The following is a 23,074-nucleotide window of genomic DNA, read 5'->3' as shown; positions in this document are numbered from 1 at the left end:
CACATCCTTGCGCTATTTTAAAACTATTCAGCACTGTAAGGCCACGCTAAAGCCAGCCGCGTCGTCTCCTTGTGCGTTCAGCCTACACGAAACGACGGCTTATGCTCGGCGACACGCAGCACCTTCACGCAGGATCTAGTACGATTAGGACGTTAGCGTTCATCTTACTGGCTACACCGATAGCAGTTTTCGCCCTCCAGCCGCTCAGGTCGGACAAAGCCCTCCAGAGCACCGGTGACAGAAGAGGCTGCCTGGAGGAGTGAGAAAGGAGAGCACTGAGCTGCGGGAAACACCCTCACCCAAACACCTCCTAGGAGTTTACGCAAAAACCTAGCTAGACGACGCTGAGGAGACCCGCCCTCAGCCTGCAAGCAGCGTCCGGAAGGAGACGGGACGAGCCTTTGGGGCTGAACATCGCCCTCCTTCCCAAGGGATTCCCAAGGCTACCGAGAGCCACCTCTCTGTGGCGCTGCACAGTTCAGCTACCGAGGGTGTGCAGGGTCACCACCAAGGAAAACAATACCACCCGCCAGGCCAGGAGCCAGACGGCTGCTGAGGGAGGGCAAAGGGAAGAAGGCTGAGAGGACGTCCAGGGTGCAGAGAGGACAATTCCCACTCGCCCGCCTTCAAGCCAGCACCCACAGGCAGACCGCTGCCACGGCCTCCGCAGAGGGACTCGGGCCATTCCGCTTCCCGCCCACCACCAAGCTCTCTTCGGGTCACAGGAGGCGTTTTTAAGCCAACCGCGTTGATTCTGGAAAGCTACAGGGGCCTTGGGATGCCCCGAAGCACAAGCCACAAGCCCTCTTACTTTCACGTCCAAAGGAACGTCCAGGAAGGCCTCGTAGGAACTGGAAACTGCCTTGCAGCTCAAGCACGTGACTGGAAGGCAAACCGCAACGCTCAGCGATAGGGGAGGTCGACCGTGCCCGTTCATGCTCCTCCTACCTACTGCGCCAGTCAGACGTACAGCTGTTTATCACAGGCAGCAGGCAGAAGGGCACAGCCAGTCCCAAGGGGAACAACAGGTGGGGAGCAGTACCTCTGGATCTCAGAGAGCCCCCAAAGATTTGATGGACGACGGTAGTCGATTGGGAAGAGGTGTCCAAGCTGGAAAGGAACGGTAAGGGGCAGAGAGTCACCTCCTCCAGGAGTTTTACTTGGCCTGAAAACCCTGGGCGCAGGTTCTCCTTGATGGGAGCACCTCAAGGAGTCCAAAGGGCTCGGGAGCATTGGAAAGGCAATTTGCTTGTGCTTACTCGCTGCTTCCGCTCAGGCAAGCGCTCTGCATGGCATCGACAGCAAGGCGGAGGAACTCGTGGGCGTCTTCCTGCACGCCCAGCTGGAAATGTTCTCCTATGCCTAAGAAAGAGGAAGTTAGTCCTTCTCTCCTCCGCGAACAGACGGAGACATGGCAAAGCACCTGAAACGACTTACATGTCAGAACGCTGACGACACCCCAGGGCTCGATGGCACTGCCTGAGGAACGCAAGACGCTGTTCACGTGCGCTTCCATCCTGCACATCACGCAGACGCCTTGCTGACGACCTGAAGAGGGAGGTGGGAGGGAAGCAAGCTTCTCCGCTTAGCAAAATAGCCATAGCAACGGGAAACCTCACGCAGACCTTGGAGTCCCAGGAGCGGCCTCCACCCCTCCCAAGGCCCCCACGTCCCAACAAGCCCAGGACATTCGAGTGCGCAGAAGACACTCTTCAGAAGGACGCTGCTTCGCTGACAGAGCCTGTCTGTGCCACAGGCAAAGAGGGTTTAACTTGCAGGAGCTGGGACCAAGACGCGGGGCTACAAAGAGGCGCCTTTCTGAAGGGGAAAGAGACACCTGGACAGGACAAGCGGCTTCTGGGCTTGAGTGTTCAAAGACGACCAACTCGGCAGGTTGAGAAAGGAGGGCGGCTTTGCTCCTAAGCTGAATTCCAGGTGCTGGGAACCCTTGGCAAGTGCCCAACGAACGAGGAGCTGTTCATCAAAGTACTCACACGACTGGCTGTGCTCCCGAGAGAGCAGGTAGTTGGCCAGAGGGGGTGTGTAGGTCAGGCACTGCAGGATGGAGTTGAGGAAGCACGTATTGCCCAGGTTGTGGAGTCCCGCTCCAGCTCCCTGTCGGCGCTGCCAGGCCAGGCAAATCTTCTCCGGGGGAAAGAGGACCCTTTGTGGAGGAGCCATTCCCTCGACAAGGACTGCAGGGAAACGACATTGGGGAAGAGGTGAGAAGGCAGCCCTGCTGCTGTCAGACCTTTCTGCCAGCAAGGACACCTTTCAGTGTCTTGTGCCTAGCGGCAGAGGAGTGACACAAGGTGCTTTCCTGTCTCTGATGGAGAACACCTGGGTAAGCCTGGCTGCTAGCAGGAAAGCGCCCCAGGATTCGCCCTAGGCTCTCAGCGCACCAGCAGGCAGGGATGGAGCCCCAGCCGCGCCCGTTGCCTTTGGCATTGGCAAAGGCCGAGCCTGCTGGCGAAGCCGCTACTCACAGGAGTCGTTCCCCGTTGCGGCCATCGCTCCTCTCGGGAACAGAGGGGAAGGCTCCGGATGGCAAAGGACGTAGGGAGGCGCTCCAGAGAGAGAGCAGCGCCAAGCCTGCCGCCTGATTGCAAAGAAATAACCGCAGATCACCAAAAGGGTTTAAAAAAGCGCCACACGAAACCCACAGAACGGTATCTGCCCTCAAATCTCTTTCGGTGGTGCTCGGAACTGCGGCAGAGCTGCAGGCTGACGCCTTTCCCAGCGCTGTCCCAGGGCCCCAGTCCACAGCACCTTCAAAGGCCCTTGGGAAAGGCTCCAATGCACGGCACCTTCTCTGAAGAGGACCTGCTGCTGGCCTGTGGCCAGCGTTAGCAACACAGCCCGCCGCCTCTCTAGCCCACGCTTTCCCACCTTGCGTGCAGGAGCGACCGGCTTTGGGCTGCTGCTTGAGCAGCTCCCACTGCCGTGCTCCTCCTCTGCCAGCCTTCCTACCGCAGCACTCAGGGTGGGCTTCTCGTCCTTCTAGGCTGAGCCCAACGCCTCACGCTGCACTGCCACCCCCCCACCCCCTACTTGCCCCTCCTAGGATACGGCAAAGAAAGAACAACGACCAAACAGCAGCGCTACCCATAGCCCACGTGTGGCCAGCCTACAAAGGTGCGATGGCTCAGCCTAGGGCTGGCAAGGTACAGACCAGCCTCTCCTTTCATCCCACAGCGACCTACTCTGCCATCTGCCCTGCAAGTCACGTCACGGTTACCTTTGAGAGAGGAGGGAAGCTGGGCAGAAGTGGGCAGGAAACGAGGAATGCTTGGAAAAAAGGAGCCGCGCGAGCAGCAAAGGCAGGAGCCGAGTTGTCCCGAAGGCCAGCTCAGCCCAACTGGCCTTCGCTGGCCCGCTCCTCAGGATCACAGGCCCTGGCCGGGTGAGCTCACAAGCGCCGGGCGGGTGCCGCATCACCGCCCCTTTGTGACACGGGGACGCACGGGGACGCGCTGCGGCCAGCAGCCGCCACAGCCCGGGCACCTCCTGTAGCCAGCAGCTGGCAGCCCCCGGGCTTCCCCACGCGCTGCTGCCCAAGCGCCGTCTGTCCGCCGGCAGAGCTCCCACCTCTTCGCCGAGCCACACAGCCAGACGGACGAAGCGCTGGCCAGGCCTGGAAGCGCTCCTGCTCGCACCTTTGCCTGCCACCTGCGCTCGCTGAGGCTTTCCTTTCTGCTCTGCCCAGCTACAGGACTGTGTCCGTGACACTGGTGTAGCAAAGCACCCGGGCTCTCGCAGCTTCTTTTCCAAGGAGTGTGAGCTGCCCCCCACCAGCTACAGCCACAGCCTGACTCTGAACGAGAGCTACCAAAGAAACGCCCTCAGCAACTGCGCTGCATTGACCTTGGCTGCCTCTCTCACCCTCCAGCTCCCCAAAACATTGGTGGGCAGCGCCTTAGCACCTGGATTCACCCCTTGACCTGCTCGGAGCCCGGGGAGCATTGCTTCCAGCGCACGCTGGGGCCCTGCCACAGCAGCACTAGCAGGCTCCAGAGCCCTTTCCCTGGCACCAGCCAGCAGCCAAGCGCCGCATTCAATGCTCACGCCACAAGCTCACCGAGCAGGACAAAGGCAGCTTTGCTTCCAAGCCTCCTCTAGCACCGCTCCTCCAGCTGGCAGCCATCCCACACTCCTAGGTGCAGAGGGACCTCACTGCTGAGCTCAGGGCAGGGTCAGGGCTCCGGAGCTGGCAGCGCCCAGTGCCACCCAGGAAAGCAGGGCACCCTGGCAGCTGGAGGCTGAGCAGGGTGTGCCCGCTCCTCACTCACACGCTTCAGCCACAGCTCGTGTGCTGGGGCAGCACGGCATTCGCTACCCTTCACAAAGAGCCACGGCAGGCGGGCTGGCTTGGCTGAACGTGGCTGAAGAGCGCCTGTGCCCCGAGGGGCGCCTTTTGCCGAAGGCATCTTGGGCATAAGATGGCCGGGCCAGAGTTCTTTCTTCTTTGACTTTCTATAGCATTCTTCCTCTGAAGGTGCCGGGGTGGGGGCGGGCGGGGCAGAAGAAAGGAAGAAACACCATTCCTTGCTGTCAGGACTAAAGGCTCCAAGGAAGCGGAGCAGAAGCAGGTGCCGGAGCTCGGCCTCGGGATGGCAGCAGGACCCCCTGGCCGAATCGCCAGCTCCTCTCGGGCTGGTGACACCTGCCAACTTGCTGAGGAGGCGCTCTGCCCCATCACCCAGAGCTAACGTTAGGGGAGGAAGGGGTGAAGCAGGACCAGAGCCACTACTGACCCCCGGGAGACACCGCTACGTCCTGGCCTTGCGCTAGGCTTGCTGCCACCGAGCGGCACCCTCTGGGCCCGGCCGTTCAGCCCCTTTCAGTCCCGCTCGCTGTCGGCTCATCCAGCCCACTTCCATTCGAGTGGCTCCAACGCCGTGTTTAGAAAGAAGAGACTGCAAGACGGGCGCACGCAAGCACACAGCTTTCAAAATCCCACGCCACAAACCTCCCACGCTGGCTATTTCCGCCAATTGCCCCAAAGCCTCCAGACAAGAAAACACCCCGTAAGCTCACGCCTGCAAGGCCAACGACTGTTTTTAATTCCGGATTTGGCTTTGCTGCCCGTTGCCTCCCAGCGAGCGCTGTTTTTTGCAAGGCGATCCCAAAAGCTGAACGCAGGCTAGAGCTCTTCCTCGAGGGACCTGTGGGCAGGCGTGCCAGCTGGCAGAGCCGTCCAGCTCTCTGGAAGCTCTCTTTGAGTCCTTCCTGGCCAGAGGCAGATCTGGGAGGAGAGACAGGGTGGGCTGCCGGCACCCTTTGTGCAGCTTGGTCCCTGCTGGGGGCGGTCTGGCTGCTTCCTGGATTATTCTTCCTCCTCTTCGGCATTGCGGGAGTCAGATGCTGCGCTCCTCCCGCATCCAGGGTCACAATCTGCCCCCGCCACCGCTGCAGCGCCCCGAGTGCCTGTCCCACCTGCATCTCTGGACTGCTGAGACCCTCCTCCTCCTGCCCCTCTCCCTCTCCCTGCCCCTGCTAAGGGCTCCTAGTCCATGGTGACCACAAACAGGCTGTGGGGATCATAGCCGTGCCGTGGGGATCTGCTCCCCACTCCGCGCTCCGCTGAGTTTGCTCCCAAGCAGCCCTGGCTGCGGGAGCCCCCTTGGAGCCGGCGTTGGAGGGCCTCGGGAGCTGCATCGCCTCTTGGGGCTCGGGCACAACGCGGAGGACTTGTTCTCTCCCTCTTCCTCTTGCGTGCTGAGCGGCGGCGCCCCGTGTGCTCCACAGGGGGGCTGTGGATATCATTGCCCCGCTGACAGCATCTTCTCTGCTCCCTCTGCTTTGGCAGGCTCTGCTCCTGAGCAGCGCTGGCTGCGCGAGCTGACTGGCAGCTGCTCTTGAAGGGCCCTGGAGCTGCGCCGTGCCTGGGAGCGCAGTCAACACTCGCAGGGCTAGTTCTCTTCCTCCTCCCTGCTGAGTGCTCGTAGTCCGTGGGGTCCACGACCCAGCTGCGGAGATCCCTGCCCCACTGCGGCGATCTGCTCCGGGGCCTCTCCCTGCCACCCTTCCTCTGGGAAGAAGGGCTCGCTCCACGCTCCTCCTCCTCGCTGCCCTCCTGCATGGTGTGCAGCAGAGAGTCCAAGTGTTGAGATACGAAGAATTTTATAAGTAAAATCAATCAGTAATAATCATAATAATAATTATATATAGAAAAAGGAAATAAAGCAGAAGGGGAAATGTTAAAAATAAGCCAAACCAACATCAAGTAAAGTAACCATCCAGCAAACACCCCCTGCCCCCAAGGCACCATTGCCTCCCTCCTAGCCCGGCCCCCCAACTTGATATCCTGGCATTTCATCATATGATACAGAATATCCACAGGGTAACTCAGGTCAGCTCCCCCAGCAATGCCCCCCCCCAGCATCCCACGCCCCCTGCAGAACATGAGAAGCTGGAAACATCCTTGACCTGTACAAGCACCACCTGGCAACACTTAGCACCAAATTCACAATTACTTAGCAACAACCAAAACATCAGTGTGCCATCAACATCAGTCTTATACTAAATCCAAACCACAGCACGCCAGCTACAGTGAGGAAAACAAACTCCATCCCAGCCAAAACCATGACAATATCCACGCCTGATTCCATACCATTTACATCATGCTCAGGTCCCACACTATCCAGTACAGCCTCATTCACCACCCCCTACTCCTTCCCATCCTTTGATATAATTCACAGATAACATTCCCCTAGTCTATGGACTACCCCTGTAAAATGTCTGTAAAATATCCACAAGTGTCCACAAAATGCCTATTCAGTTCATTTAGTCCGTGACTTCAGGCTCCATCTATCGTATCAGTCTTTCAGGGCAGGAGAGATGGTGTGTGTGGTGTTGGATTGTTGCATGCCGAAGTCAGTTCTTGTTCCATCACTGCTGCACTTGGCTTGGTTCAATCAAAGTTCATTCTCCACGAACTGGAAGATTCCTACCATGATACCATTGATATGGCATATAGCAACCACAGAAGAGATGACATACAACATTATATAGCAATTACCACCCTACCATTCAGTTCATTGGCTGTTTTCACCCAAAATCAAATCCCCTTGAGGCACATATCGGATTTCTCCATCCTTGCGCATCACCCACCAAGTGCACCCAGGTCCTCGAGCAAAAGCAATCCCATGAATGGGTTTGCCTTTACCCAAGACAGGAATAACCCAGACTGTTTTCCCCAGGATACTTTTCACATGCACTACAGGGACTCTGTCCCCTTCCACAGTACGTAAGGGTTCTGCCTGGGCAAGGACAGCTCTATTGGCAGATCCCCCAGTGCTGACTAACCAGGTGGCTTTTGCTAAATGTGTATCCCAGTGTTTGAACGTCCCACCCCCCCATTGCTCTCTGTAGTCTTTAACAGCCCAGTGAATCGTTCGATTTTCCCAGAGGCTGGTGCGTGACAGGGGGTGTGATATACCCACTCAATGCCGCGCTCTTTGGCCCAGGTGTCTATAGGGTTGTTTCAGAAATTAGTCCTGTTGTCTGACTCCATTCTCTCTGGGGTGCCATGTCGCCATAGGACTTGTTTTTCCAGGCCCAGGATAGTGTGTCGGGCAGTGGCGTGGGGCACGGGGTATGCTTCCAGCCAGCGGGTGCTTCCACCATGGTGAGCACATGGCGCTTGCCTGGGCAGGTCCGTAGGAGTGTGATATAATCAATCTGCCAGACCTGGAACCTTCTATCTTTTAGCTTTTAAGGTATCAGTTTGACTTTTTCCTCACACAGATGCACCAACCTTGAGCTTAGAGGAAGTGGTCCTTGAATACTGTCCAGCTCTTTTGGACCCCCCTGCCTTCTAGAGCCCTAACCCATGGGATTCCTCCAAACAGGTCTTTGAAGAGGCCAAAAGTTAGCACTCCTGAAGTCCAAGGTTGCAATCCTGCTTGTTGCCCTGCTTCTACCACACAGGATTCTGAACTCCACCATCTCACGGTCACTGCAGCCAAGGCTACCCTCAACCCTCACAGCCTTGACTAGACCTTCTGTTTGTTAGTATAAGGTCCAGCAGCACATCTTGCCTTGTTGGCTCCTCCAGCACCTGTGTCAAAAAGTTATCCTCAATGCTCTGCAGGAGCCTCCTGGATGGTGTGTGCCTCGCCATCTTGCTTTTCAGGCAAATATCACGGGGGTTGAAGTCACCCACGAGAACCAGGGCCTGCAATTGTGAGGGTACTTCTAGCTGGCTGTAGAAGGACTCATTGACTTCTTTCTCATCAGGTGGCCTACAGCGAACACCCATAACAGCGTCACCCATATTTCCCTGCCCTTGGATTTTTTCCCCATAAGCTCTCAACTCATTCTTCCTCCACCCTCTGGGCACAGCTTGATAAATTCCAGTTGCTCCTTCACATAAAGAGCAGCTCCCCCACCTCGTCTTGCTGGCCTGTCTTTCCTGAAAAGCCTGTGACTGCAATGAGATCATGGCCCTGTGACTGCACGCAGAGCTCCAGTCCCTCCTGTTTATTCCCCGTGCTGTGTGAGGACCCACTGTGGCCATGCACACCCTTGAGGTGGCTGGTCTCCTGCTTGTCATCTTGTGAGGCAGAAAAGGCACCTTTGTCACTGCTCTGGCTGGCCTGGCTTATTCCTCTGTTGGATGCAATGGCATTAGCACTGCCACCTTGGACCCCACCAGCCGAGTTCTTCAGCCTGTCTCTTTCCTCCAGTAAGAAGTACTGCTTTGTGGATTTAGGATGGCTTTTGTTTTGCTTGGTTGTTCCCATTAGGACGCATTTTCTTTGAACTCCTGGTCTTGTACTGGCACGTTCTCTGGCCACTCAGGGAGCAGGAGAGCAGAGCCTTCCAGTGAGTCAGCTGCTACACTGGGGACACTGATCTTCCTCCCTAGCAATTCGCTCCTCGTTGGTCTGTAGACAGGACTTTATTGTTACCTTTTTTTTTTTTTTTTTTAGGATAGATGTACCTATCTCTCTACAAGCAGCAAATTATTGATCCTTGCAAGAGGAATTTGCCTCTTCCCTTTTTGAAGTCAAAGGCCTTGTAGAGAGAAGGACCATGTTCCGTCACCCAAGATGTATGAGGAGCACCAGAGGTGCACCGATCTCTGCCCCGGAAGCAATTTTTAGTAACTGACTGCAATTATATATAGGCTTCCTTATTTTTGTACTTTCCATACAGTGTAGTGCTCCACTCCCCTTTGCCACAATTGCTGCTCCCAGTCAGTGACAAATAAAATGGGGGGGGTGGGGGAGAAAAACCAACCACCCCAGAAAATTCTGGGGGAAGCTATGCTGTGTTTGGGTTTCTGTGCTCCCCTCACTCCTGCACTGAGCCACTCCTTCACGATCCCTTAGCAAGGGCCCCTGCGCCACCGGCCCCATTCCAAATCCCTGATCCTGTCCTGGGAACAAGGACCAAAGCTGGGAAGGGATTTGTTTCTTTGCACTGACAGTCCCTCCACAGCCGGGAGGGCGAGGGAGGGCAACGTAGGACCAGGACACCCACAGATCACGGGAACGAGTCGTTAATGTCTGCAAAAAATGATTCTCAAGATGAGTTTTGTGCAAGCTCTTGCTCCGTATCCCACGTGCCCGTCGCACTGCAGGGTGGCGGTTCCCCAGCAGCCAGGGCACACGTGCGCGGGGGTGTGCGGGCCAGGGCTGCGTCTGCACGCAGCAACGGCTTGTCCAGGTGAGCAGGGGCGGTGGGTGGCCCCGGGAGCCAGCGGGGTGCAAGGGCAGAGCAGGACCTGGTCCTGAACAGGAGGCGCTGAGCCCTCAGAACAACGCAGGAGCCCTGGGGTGGCTCAACCCAGCACCAAAGCTGGCATTACCGAAAAGCTGGGTATTTTAAAACATATAGAAAGAATGAATACAGTGTACCTCTTACACTTGACCACAAAAGAAACAGAATGCGGACCTGGTATTTACAGATCAGTCATTTAAAAAAAAAAACCAACCCACAAACAAATAAGACACTACAAAAACCACGCGTCCTACAATGCGTGCTCAGAATCTGACAGGAAAGTTCGTAAGATGTCATTCACACAAACTCCCCCTGTCCCATTTGGCTCAGTTTTCACCCAGGAAAATAAAAAGTCTAACATTTCTTAACCACGGAATGGCTACTGTCTGCAGGTGCAGAACAGAAATTAAAAAAACATATGGGATAACTAGTTTTGGCCTACACAATTTCTGATGATCTTTTCAGATATGCATAGGAGTATACTAAGGCCATATATATATATATAAAATATATAGATATATAATATATAAAGAGGTCTCAGGTTTCTGAGTTATCTGGCAGTGCCTCGCTGTCGGTCGTCTTCTCTGGCGATGTGTACAAAAAGTTACAGAAGATGTAGAGCGGGAAGGTCAGGAGGCTTCTGTCCAAATTCATCACTATCTGCTCCTGTAAAGCAAACACAGTGGACATTTGAGCATTTGCGTAGCAAGTGAGGCCATTACAGGGAAGGACATCAAAAAGCACCGAAACTGGTACTAACAGTCCTTCTATACATTTTAATTAACATGTATTCAAAAAGCAGAGATAAAAAACCTCAAGACAGTAATTCACCTTCACCTTCAGCAGGTGTTTTGTAATATTAACACTGACAAGCTATTCTGAAATTGCTTACAGCCCTTGCCCCAGGGCTGCCGACCCTTCTGCATCAGAGGAAACAGAACCGTGAGAAACGGCTGAGCAAACTTTACCTTCAAGCACATTGGAGATAAAGAGGGATTTTCTGCATTTGCAGGGAGAAAGTCTCTATGTACCCACCACATACATATCACTGCTGATTAGCACTTAAGACACTTGATGATCAAGTCTTTCACATTCCTTACTGAATTCTGCTGTCACAGAGGGTGGAAATGGGCACATTCTCTTAATAAACTCCACTCCTCTCTGAGGCTTTTGGGTCTTTGTTTAACAGAGCAATGAATACCACCCTTGAACAACAGGCAGGGATTCTTTTAACTCTTCAGCTTACAACGCAACAGAGTCTTCAAACAAGCTCCAAGTTTGCCTCTAAATGAGCAGGAGCCTGATGGACATACTATTCAGATGGGTAATCTCACCAGTGCTGGAAGTCTGGGAAGGCAAGCAGTCTCCAAACATACCTGGTCCTTCTGAAAGGTTAGAATCTGATATCCTGTTGTTCTACTGAAAGTAACTTTCCCGCTGCTATCAAAAGAGGTTACACGTAACCTAGGGACACAACAACAGTTAAATTAGTTTCCCATAACGTAGTTTTTCCGGCACAAAGAGTTTGTCCCAAGGAGACAGAATGGCATTTTCAAACATAACTAACCTGGTGGCAACAAAATTTAATGCAAGGGATGAGTTAAACTTGGATCCAAAAGAATGGATCCATCAGATGGAAAGACTTAGTTACAGTAGGAGATCTTAGCACACGCCACAGGCTCTGCCTCCTTGGTGATTATTTACCTGAAAGCTATGTTTCTCCGAGGCTGCAGACTGACTGATCCACTGCACGGCTGATCCAGCGTATTCCGCTTGAAAATGATGTAACCATTTGTATAAGTGACAAGAAGGTCAAAGCCAAAGTTGAACCCAGTCCACCGCCAGCAGTACTGAAGAGCACAAGTTAAAAAACACAGAAACAAACCAGCCCCTCTGAGCACTGGCCACAACACAAATGAGAAGTGCTGCTTCTCCAACAGCTCAAACTTGGGACCGGGATTCTCGGCTACAGAGATGTCTGGTGGATTCAAGGATCCTTGCCAACACCTCTTTGAGACATAAGACGCCCCGGTAGGCAACCACTCACTGTAGCGGCCAGCCTTTGCAGGCAGACGAGTACACGAGACAAGCTTCGAGTCAGCTGCCTTCCAAACATACGGAAATACATTTCACACAAGCGGATCTAAAATAGTTCTGCATCCTGGTACCTGCTGCTGTATGTCTGAGCAGCACTTAACTACACACCCCATTCGTGCTTAAAGTGCTCCTCGGAGTACAACAGCCTCATGTTAAGTGACTTCAGTGGGGAAGAAAATATTCATGTCTCCTGTGCTCTCACAGGACCTGCTACCTAAAGACACACAGACGTACACGGAACACAGCGGGGTTCTGGCTGTGGCTGTTACACAGTTTATCTGGAAAGCTTCCTTTTCCAGTTAAAAAGAAAGGGACATCAGTGATCAGAGCTTTATTTTAACTGAATGTATTTTACACGTCTCCGATGATAAGTCATGGCTACATTCCCTCCTTTCATGCAACAGAGGTTTTTCCAAACACGGGCTTGCTTGCAGCGCCAGAGCACAATTAAGTCACTAACTCCTTATTCATCTCAAAGACAGCAAGCCTTTTCATCCTTCTAGGGAGAATAAAATAATTTCTTTAACGTAGCATCTCCGTTACCTCTTTTTGATGCAGTTTGACAATTAAGACCAACGTGTTTTGAAAATACCTAGCACGTCTAAGACGTGTCAGCTGCGCACAGACGTAGCCACGTGCCGTACTTACATGGCCACCCTCTGCAAGTTTTCGACCACACCTCATGCTGTTTCCTTCCAGTTCCTCTTTATTTACTTCCTGAGGCCTACAAAAAAAAGGGCATCTTTAAGGATACTTAAACAGCTTTGTACGGTACTTTAACGTGGAAGAGCTGAACAGACCCCAGTAAACCGGTCTGAGCACACAGCTGACCCTTCTCTGTGCCCAGGTTAGACTAGATGACCTGCCAGTCCCCCTTCCAACCCGAATCATCCCGTGAACATCCAACTACTCTACAAAACTGCAATATAAGCCTCGGTAGGTAGGACTTTTACCAGAGAACCTTTCCAGGTATGGATATAATAGCCGTTGCAATGACATGCATTCCCCAATCCTCCTAAAAGAACCAAGTCCATTTTAAACACGGTAGTCCCGACTTACTAGGCACAAACATCAACGAGTGCTGCTGCTGAGGAACAGCTGCAGGACTCTGCAAAATAGCAGCGCTATGAAGCGGCACCCAGAGCGACACTCAAAGATTTCTCAAGCGGCTGGAAAAAAGTTTACCCCCAGCGACCACCAAGTGCCACGAGCTCTTGGTTCTGGCATCCTACACCAATATGAACTTGTTTCACCCAACAGTTTCCACTGCCGCTTCGGCACATAGAGAAACCTTGCAGAGCCGGCATGAGTAAAATCAGGCCCAGTTTTCCAGAGGTATGTTACTCACTTAACTTTAGACACGATGACATCGTTAACCAAATAAGCAACCATTGCCAGAAAGTCTTCAAGTTACACTGAGGACAAACGCTTGAAGTGAGTAGCATAAATCGCAATGAAAGGCAACCCCCACCACCACCCCCACGTTAAATTATGAACCCGCACTACCAAACAACACACTTCAAGCTCCACAAGCAAGAAGAAACGCTGCACCTCTTCTCTTCCTACTGTACAAACACCGCAAGAGCTTGTGGCTATGCCTTTTACGAACAAGCTCTGTCTGTGGTCTTTTTGCCCCGTTTCTGTAAAAACCAGTCCTGGACGCTTAAGTATTTTATGATTAAGTTAAGCAAACACGCTAATCATGCTAACCAAACTCATCCAAGAACCTCCCACATGCTTTCTACACACCTTCTAGCTGAACTGCTTACGTAGCTGACCCAAATTCAGTAATGGTGATAAAAGGTTCATTTCTGTTTAATTAGTGACAACTTTCACAAACATTAGTACATAATGTCAGAGAGACGGTAACATTCCCCCCTCGCAATTCCTCGAGCAGCCTCAGAAGATGCAAAACTTCCAGCTGTAACCGCTTACGCTGGCCTACCACGTGCTTAGCGAACAGTCAAGTTATCCTATTTCCTTCTTAAACACCACCAAAGAGACCATTAGAATAGAAACGACTCCAGTCATGGACTTGAAAGATCTCTCTCGCATCTGCCACAGAACACATGTTTAATTAAAAAAAGCAGCGATCCACTTTAGCACAACAAGTAAACCTTGAGCAGCTACAGTTCAAAGTCACAAACTCCAGTATTACACTCAAAAATTCCCAAATTCTGGAGTGAGGAAAATGTTTAGTCCTTTTAAATGCAAACTACATAAACAAGGAGAGAAACATTTTCTCCTCCTCTCTGAAGTTATCAAAAGAGCAAACCACATCACATGTTTCAAAGCAATGTAATTTCCATGCTGGCAGCCCTAGAATAAGCGGGTGCAATTACGCTCTGCTCCAGGTGGGATATGAAAATAGAGCCTTACTTCAGCTCACTGGGAGTCAGACCTCACATTTCACTCGGCTTGACTGAGTTTGCATCCTTATCTCTAAGGAAAAAACGTGTTAAGATACTGATACAGGCAGTAAGTGCGAGAGGAAGGGCAGCAGATCTGGATCAAAGCATGGTCTTATAAAACCCTAATTCTTTTCTTTCAGCTACCGGTTGGTCCAACATCCAAAATATTTGCTTTAATACAAAGGAACAGTTTCATGTCTTCCCTTCTAAGACATGAGTTACGGACCACAGGCATCTCACTGCAGGGTGGCAGTACAGCTTGCCAGTAGAAGACAGAGAAGTGGTCTCAGGATTTCAAACATCATCTCAGAGATTGCGTGCTGTGGACTAGCGACAGAACAATTGAACTGCACACGACTCCAGGGAAGCCCTCCGTGCACGCATGTGCGTGCACCCCCCATCTCCCTCCCACATGACTCCAGAGAACACCCTGTTCAGGGACAATCAGGCCATTATTGACTACAAAACAAACAGCAACCTGGATGCCACCTTGAACCATTAAGCTTGTAAACTACCAAAGTTAGAAGCAAAAACATATTGAGAAGAAACACTACATCTCACCCACTAATAAGTGGGCCATTTCCATCAGCGAAAGACCTTGGCAATAAATGCCATAATAAGAGATTCGGGCGGATGTCTACTGTTCAGTAAACTTTCTCTGCCTCAGATTTTTCACTTCTAGCTGTGTTTAAAAAAAAAATAATCCCATACTAAAGAAAACTAGACAAGCAAGAAAAACATGGAAAAATACTCTGCTCCTTCCAAGAGTCACTGAAAGCATCAGCCCTGGAGTTGAACATGCAAGTTGCTCATTTTAAAAGCTGGTATGACCCCCATCATCTGCACTTCAGTTTTGTATGAGAGCTTGCTTTTTCAGAAGCAGGTGTATCTAACGGCTGACAGTTAAAACACTCTCCCTGCATTACAGTGAGTTACCAAAAGACATCAAAAATAAGCAAATACCAAGGCTTATCTTGAATAAGAACTCGGATGACTATGTTAATACTTGCTTTCATGCTAATTGTGGGTCCCATATGAGCTAGATGGTAATGCGCACTGTACATTCGCCTACTGTTAGATACATCCATGACTGCATTACAAGAAAAGTCTTCCCAAGCAAACAACAGTCCCAGAAACAAGCTATGACCACCCGACATTAATCTTTAGGAGCTGAAATGACGACATTCATAATGACGTACTTTACCTCTTCCGTTTTCTGGAGCACTGCTATTGACAGAGAGAACCGCTTCTTAAAGATCCTCTTAAGGCCAAAGTCAGAGTTTTGGGCATTTTTAACACTCTTACATAACACCAAAAGGAAGCGATTAAGGAAATATTTCCTATATAATACACAATTAAGCCACGGAAGCCACTGCCACGGGGTGTTGGGGCTAAAGCGTAAGCTGTTTCAAGACAGAGCTATGAGTACTTAAGAATAGGTCTATTGGTGGTTGGTCGTTCACTAACGATCCAGTCAAAACCTCCGGGTGGAAAATCCTGAACCACTCGCTGCCACAGAAGTACATCAAGAGAACACTCACTCTTCACTTCAAAAGGCAGGTGGGAGATCTGTAACTCTACCGCTGAACGCTGCCACAGACTGCACGGCCTTTGGTTCAAGTCAGGCTCAATGCAATGTGGCAAAACCAAGCAGAAGGGAACAGTTTGTGGTCACGCGCATACACGTCACATCTGTTAAATCACCATGCCTCGCTGCCCAAGCCACCACTGACGATCCTTGTGAGGCACAGGCTGAAGAAACCCAACTACACGTTATGCGCACAGACGCCAGTCAGGGTGTTCCACTAAGCACAGCTACCTGTACATCTCTGAAAGGGCACAGAAACATAGCAGTCGTCATGGCATTTCCTCAAGGGCGGTGCAGTGCTGTGGTGGTGCAGCCCCCCCACCCCTCTGAGATCCCAGGGTGAGCCCTATTGTGTTGTTATCTTGGTCACAACGACCTGGGCCTCAGGCAATCTCTGACCACACCTGGGCCATCTGCCCCCTGACCTGCGTACCAGAATTGTGGCCAGAATGTAAAATATTGACCAAAGCCAATCATCTCAATCCTATAAATAGTGATCCAAGACGGAGACCTTTTGAGCTCTCCTGCACCGCAGCCGGCCACGTGACCCTGTATCTCCTGTGGGCTGGGACGCCTCTCAGGGTAGGTTTTGCAAGGATGGAGGGATCTTCTGTTGATGTTTTTGCGAGGACTCAAAGGCCTGATTTTGCGAGGTTCACCGGCCGTGCGCTGATGAATATCAGCACATAAATGTGAGTAATTCATGAAACTCACAAAAAGATAATTTTTACTCACAGGTTAACCTCGGGGGGTATGTTTGTGTGCAGTGTGAATATATATATTATCCCTATTCACATAAACCATTGACCAAGTCTGAGACTAAGATTGGACCTAGCCGCACCTAGGCTCCTCACTGAAAGGAGTTTAGAAAGCAAGGGCATCTCTTCTGAACCTTGTGACTCAATGGGAGGGTCCTGCTTATCCCCTGCATCCACGATCCCTCTGTGAACCATTCTAACTTGAGCATAACTGAATTTTCCTTTGTGCACTTCTTCTAGGCAAGTAATGGAGTGACCCTTCCCATTCTCGAATGTTTAACTAAGTCACTATATTGAATTCAAAAAATTCCACCACATTGCTGTTTTCAATTGGCTGATGCTGTTAAGAACCATACAACCTGGAACTCCAAAAGTTAATCTTGTCAGAATTTATATGAGAGGAAATTTTCTAGTTTAAGAAAGAGAGAAAGGAAAGCCTGTAATATACCTACCCAATATCATTGCCTTGTTCTGCTCTGAGCACGGCAAGCCACTGCTGTTTGTAAACAGAGGACAGCCATTCTAAAATTGAAAAACAACAAGAACAAAAAAATAAGCTTGGTGTCGTCTTTGGAGCCGGGAATGGGGGTGTTCATAGGCACTTGAAATATAGAAATAAAATCACATTGCAATAATAAGGTTACACTTATTAACTGGACGGCCTGTGCAAACCCACCACCTGATAACGCGCGTGTGTGATTCAGCTCCAGGCCGCAGGTACAGAAGAGGCAGTTCAGATAAAAATCAACTGCTAACACTGAGTAACTCAGGACTATTTTCATCTTATCAAGCATCCACGGTTGCCAGAAGTGATGCAACTCAACATGTTTTCTCAGTGCGCTAAGTTCTGTTCAGCCAAGGAGCTGGGTAACAAGCTCTTGGGAGAAGATGCCACTCTCTGAATCCCCAACAGAATTCTACACAAGTTAAACAAGAGGAAAACAGAATCAAAAGATAAAGGAAACAGTGCCTTATCACAGGTATGGTAAAAACAAACAGAACAGAAGCTGTCCCCTACTAGCAATAAACATAAGCCATGTCTTCCTCTGAGAACACCAGGAAGATGGTACGGAGAGCTACCGAGGTGATCAGGGGGCTGGAGCATCTCCCTTGTGAGGAAAGGCTGACACACTTGTGCTGGTTCAGCCTGGAGAAGAGAAGACTGAGGGGGGATTTCATAAATACCTATAAGTATTTAAAGGGCGGGTGTCAGGATGATGGGACTAGGCTCTTTTCAATAGTGCCCAACGCCAGGCCAAGGGGCAACAGGCACAAGATGGAACATGGGAGGTTCCACCTGAACATGAGGACAAACCCCTTCCCTGTGCGGGTGCCAGAGCAGGGGCACAGGCTGCCCAGGGAGGCTGTGGGGTCCCTTCCCTGGAGACATTCACCCCCCGCCTGGACACGGTCCTGTGCCCCTGCTCTGGGTGTGCCTGCTCAAGCAGGGGTGGGACGGGGTGAGCTCCAGAGGGCTCTTCCAACCCCCACCACTCTGTGATTCTGCGAAGATTCTGTCAGCTGTATTAATTTAACAGCTGCAACCAAGAGATACAGCAGAACAAAACCTAACAGCTGCTAAGGCAGTTACACAGAAGGGATCAGAAGCAGCCAAAAGCCCAGCACATAAGTTCTTTTCAGTCAAGCTAATGAACAGCGGCAAGTCCGCAAGGTCTCAGATGAGAACAAACTCTAGGGAGGAATGGACTGGGATGGCAGGAGCGGCGAGAACCACCGTTAGCAGGAAAACAAAACAGGTTGGTTGCTGCTGGGGGTGACAGAAGGGTGAGATCACAGTGCTGAGATCGCCTTCAGAGTCCCAGATTCAAAACATAAAACCAGCCCTTGCCCTACTGACTCCCGAGTTAAGATTCAGGCTGCGATAGGACCACAATGGGAATTCACCAGAGCGCAACAGAAAGCATTACAATGATTTAAGGAAAAGTGCACAGGTGAGGAACAGAGAATGGATGTGCTAGGAGGAAAAAGAAACAAAAAAACAATCAGGAGACAGAGCATCTTCGCTATTTTTGTATATGAACCTATGTCATACACCATATTTCAACTGTAGTTCACCTGTTAATCTGTAAAGGTTAAGAGGAAAAATACTGCTCAGGAAGTGTTACACCATTTCTTTCAACTCTTCAACATGGTCACCTTCTTTATACCTCCCTGAGAACTATTTCATCTAGAATAATCTAAAAGGCTTACACCACAATACAAACTGCCCAACAATTTCCATGTTTCAAGGCTCTCTTGGGTACGATGCAATCACCTCAGACACTGGATGCTGGCAGCATCAGTTCAAAAGGGCACCACCAATATTTATCCAAGCCTCCTTTTAAAGGACGAGCAAAAGTTCCTGATCTTAACACAGCTTTTGGCTACACACCACCACCAACAGATTACAAGGGCCATCCAGTATTAACCTCTTCACTTACACTTCATTACACCTGTAGAGGTCTCCACATCACGCTGCTCTTCCCTCCCTGCTCTCCCAGTTCCCTTGGAATTCAAGTTTGGGGTTTTTTTCCTTTTTTTTAAATTCATTATCAGTGGTAGAGCACATTCTTTTTCAATAAGTACAGGCAAACCAGCCTCAAAGTTGCAATTAATCTCGTAACAATGTAAGAACATTCTTCCTCTGACGTATGTAGGCAGAAGGCTGCTGGGTTTGAGCACAGACACAAAATCTGTCCGCTGAAGAACACTAAGAAAAGGCTGCCCGTCGCAGTTCTGGTAAGCGATAACAAACAGCAACGTTAAGAGAAGGAAACCAAGCACAGTACTGGCAAATGTCTGGTTTGCAACATCTTATTCACATGCTGACACAGCCACTTGACATGAAAATAATCCATAGTTCTCCTCTGTCATCTTTCAATTAAGGATCTAAAGGGTCACTCACCCACAGTTACCTTATTTTTTAATACAGAATGAAGATGCCTTTGCACTATGATTACCATCCGCACCAATGTTAATCGCCAGATGGATTATACTGACTTTATACATCACTTAAGCATCTAAAATACCACCTATCCACGATCGGATCTGTTCTTCTAGGATTTATGCATAGTATAAACTGTTATCACTTGCTCGAGGTCAAACCCTGCCCCATCTACTGGTCATAACCGACCATTCACCCAAGCTCCACCTCAGCTCGACGCAGCGGTCTACGACACACTGCCTCCACCTGCTGTTCGAAGGACACTTTCAAATAGACGTTGTGAGCACAGGATAACCGAGTTCCTTCGTATTTGACTTTGCCAGATCTAGTGAGGAAGACAGTCTCTTCTCCGTCTATGAAGGTATTAATCAAAGCCAGAAGCGAGAGCAGGGAAAGCCAGTGCATTTCAGCAGTGGTAACAGTTCACTTTCACTCAAGAGAGGGACAGATTTCTAGGGAGGGAAGGACCCTACTCCCTCCCCACAGCTACCCCCTATCAGAAAGTCCTAATTCAGCTTCTGATAGCGGCATTCTTTGAACATTTCAAAGTGTGAGAAAGAGGTGCTCAGCGTTATTGAGACATTCAGCTACAAAAAGCTGAATTCAGCTACAAAAAAACGCATTATTTCTAGGAGAGACAGGATACGGCAGCACAAGGAAGGCAAACTAAAGTAACGCTCACTACATCACCTTAATGGCAAGGCAAGTGTTTTAAAAGCATCTAACAGTTTGACCAGGCTAGCAGGCTTCAAGAAAAATATCCCAACAAGTCTCCTCTGATATTGGACCATTATTGTGTTGACATCTATGGCAGCATGAAGGAAAAGCCAATGTGAGATGGAAAAAAAAATTTTAATTTTAGAGGAAGGCAGCGGTGTAACTCAAGGACAGGTTAAAGAGTTATGTATGGCAAGAGCCCAAAGCGACCCCGAAGGCTACAAGTACAGACAGATGGCAAGAACACAGTTGTCAAGAAGTTGCAAATAAGAGTGATGAACAGATCAACAAAAGCAGTCTTAATTCACATTTGGCAATTACATTGCTAAACGGACATCGCAGGGACACGGACGGATGGATAGTTGTGCTGGGGACAGATATAGAAAAAAGAATCAATGCTGTGTACGTGAGAGCTAGGGAAAAAAACTGTCAGAGAGTCAAGATGCAAAATTCAATGCTAAGATTCAACTACAATAAGGAAAGACCGAACAGAGTGAAATATGGAGGTAGGACACCAGGAGGCAGATCCAGAGGCAGAGCAGGGGAAGTCCAAACACTGTTACAATGAGCACAACTCACTCTGGGGAGGGGAAAAATAAATAATAATATATTAAATAAAAACAAAAAGGAAAAAGGAGGAGGGGCAGGTGTTTCACATGATAAAAGATATGAACGATGGTGGAAAAACACTTTCCAGTGAGAGCCCAACGGGGTTACTCATCTCCAGTTTCACTCATCTCTCAGCAGCCAAGTTTACACAGCTTCCAAGCAAAGAACAAAGCAAAGATGAGAATGCGGCTTCTTATCTTTCAGTGATACTGTAACATTAATAGCAGTGATCTATAACACATTAAATGGCATTTCACTCTATGGGCTTCAAAAAAGCACCAGGACCTAGAAGGAGGATGTATGCAAAATGCAAATAAAAGGACAAGAGCAGAATACGTCATTATCCCATCTCCTCCAAAAATACCCAAAATACCTGTCAGTAAATAATGCTTGTCTTTGAGGAGGGGAGACGAGTTCACAGCACCTTGTGCTTTTGGTTTTCATTTTCAGGTATTACTCCAAATCCCAGCAAAAACTACCCAGCTCTTTGTACAAAGATAATGGCTACAAAACAGTTGAGTCGCAGCAAATTTTGCTCTCTCAGCAGTTTTTTTGCATGCCTGGGACTCAGGGGTCATTTAAACACAGATAACCTACCATGTACTGATTATAAAGTATTTTGATAAACTGACTGATCAACAAACGCTTAACACACCTACGTGTCTGTCTTTTAAGACTTTCATGCATGTAAATTTAATGTTCAACTTCTGCTGAATCTTCAGCCGCAATTCAGACATTGGAGATAAACACGCAAGTGATAAGACCAGCAAATACACCTCGATCTTCCCAATGACTCTATCACAGGCCAGGCTAGGAAAGGCACACAGAACTCGATCAGCTGAGTACTCGCTCACCTGAGGGCATTAGGGAATCTCTCTCAATAATTCTGGCTGACGCCAAGTCACTGATGATATACTGTAATCTCAAGTGTGTGAACACCGACAGGAACGCATTCCCCTGTTCCGATTCCAGGAAGGCAACGTCATCCTCAAAATCTGCAAGACGGAGCACTGGTATTACAAGTTGGTTTTCTAAATATTTTCCAGAGCGTATTTGTATTTGACATTGAGGTTTACTTTATTAAGCACAGAAAGTTTTTATGGAAAAGCAAACCATCTTTTGGAGCTAAACCCAAGAAATTACTTACACTCAAACCCTTTTGGCAGAACTGTTAGACCAAACTTTTCCTCTTTGGAAACACACACGTGCCTTCTAGCGAGAAGGCAACAAAATCTTATCCTAACTGAACAGCAGCAGAAGCAACGAAGCAAAACTAGCGACCATGTCTGCTCACTTGAAACATGTGGACAAAACAGTGAAAAGGCTATCGGTGCTGAGACCCTGATCCCGGGGACTGCTGGCAGAGGCCAGCCTTCCCAGAGAGAAGAGGAGAAAGTTGGGAAGTGGAGGAAGACTATCGTATTTTACTTCTGACCAGCCTCTTCCACAACCCAAGGCCATGCCAATTAATCCTACCTCTCCTGCGCCTGGCAAACCACGCATCAGCTTCGGTTAAGAGTTGTTTCAAAGACCCATTCCAAGTAGGCACTAGCTGGAGGAACATCCACTAGGGAAAATAAACAAACTCTAGGGAGTTAATTGAAGAAGTCTTCAAAACAGTAATACATGCGTTATTAACAGCGCTTTTTCATAATGCATTAATTCCTACAAAGATTCTGATACTCTCTTAGATGCTTCCAGGAAATACCAAAGAGGTTAAAATTCTCATTGTGCTACAAATCAGCTACTACTCTGGAGTTCAACTTCATAAAGCCCCAGCCCAACCCTTCGCCAAGTACCTTTTTGAGAGCGGTGTACACATCCATTTCCACTTGCACTACAAGTAGGTCAGAAGAACTAATCAGCTGTTTCATGAGGTTTATGCTGAAAAAAGACAAGTCATCAAAGAATTCTGCGAGACATACAGACAAAACCAAGAAAGCAAGCTAGGTAACAAGCAACCGTCGATAGCCTAGAAAGTCGTGTTGAGCGAGCTGCACGCTTTGGAAGAAACTGTACTTCACCACTGACAGTTAACTGACGCCTGAATACCTGAGGTCTTTGAAGAGCGCCACACTCTGGTGAGGCATCAGGTTATTCAAGAGCCATTCCAGGCACCTAGATTAAAAGCAAGGAATTAGTACCTTCCTTTTTTTCTTACATATCTCGACATTCAAGCACAGTTGCTCAGGCTCACAAAGCCTGGTTATGTACCGCGTGA

At 49.6% G+C, this 23,074-nt stretch overlaps 1 protein-coding gene and 2 long non-coding RNA genes across 3 annotated transcripts in view; all 3 read right to left on the bottom strand.

Annotated features, from left to right (window-relative positions):
• The window catches only part of LOC135317009 (germ cell-less protein-like 1), an 88,799-nt gene extending 80,052 nt beyond the window's left edge, over nt 1-8,747 (bottom strand). Inside the window, exons 1-2 of the mRNA XM_064472522.1 lie at nt 8,374-8,747; nt 8,004-8,246 (exon numbers count right to left, since the gene is read on the bottom strand). Of these exons, the coding sequence (XP_064328592.1) occupies nt 8,004-8,246; nt 8,374-8,747 (617 nt within the window). The remainder of the gene's footprint in view (nt 1-8,003; nt 8,247-8,373) is intronic.
• A 1,157-nt stretch (nt 8,748-9,904) lies between these two features.
• LOC135317072 (uncharacterized) lies at nt 9,905-11,420 on the bottom strand. The gene is made up of 2 exons (XR_010376191.1): nt 11,106-11,420; nt 9,905-10,395 (listed from the first exon to the last, which is right to left on the bottom strand). It is a non-coding gene; the product is annotated as an uncharacterized LOC135317072 (long non-coding RNA).
• A 5,580-nt stretch (nt 11,421-17,000) lies between these two features.
• LOC135317073 (uncharacterized) lies at nt 17,001-22,771 on the bottom strand. The gene is made up of 4 exons (XR_010376192.1): nt 22,653-22,771; nt 22,330-22,420; nt 21,708-21,848; nt 17,001-17,105 (listed from the first exon to the last, which is right to left on the bottom strand). It is a non-coding gene; the product is annotated as an uncharacterized LOC135317073 (long non-coding RNA).
• Nucleotides 22,772-23,074: the final 303 nt, after the last annotated feature.

Source organism: Phalacrocorax carbo, chromosome 24 (genome assembly GCF_963921805.1).
Source record: "Phalacrocorax carbo chromosome 24, bPhaCar2.1, whole genome shotgun sequence".
In the NCBI taxonomy this organism is placed as follows: Eukaryota; Metazoa; Chordata; class Aves; order Suliformes; family Phalacrocoracidae; genus Phalacrocorax; species Phalacrocorax carbo.
This window is presented reverse-complemented; position numbering and strand designations above follow the sequence as displayed.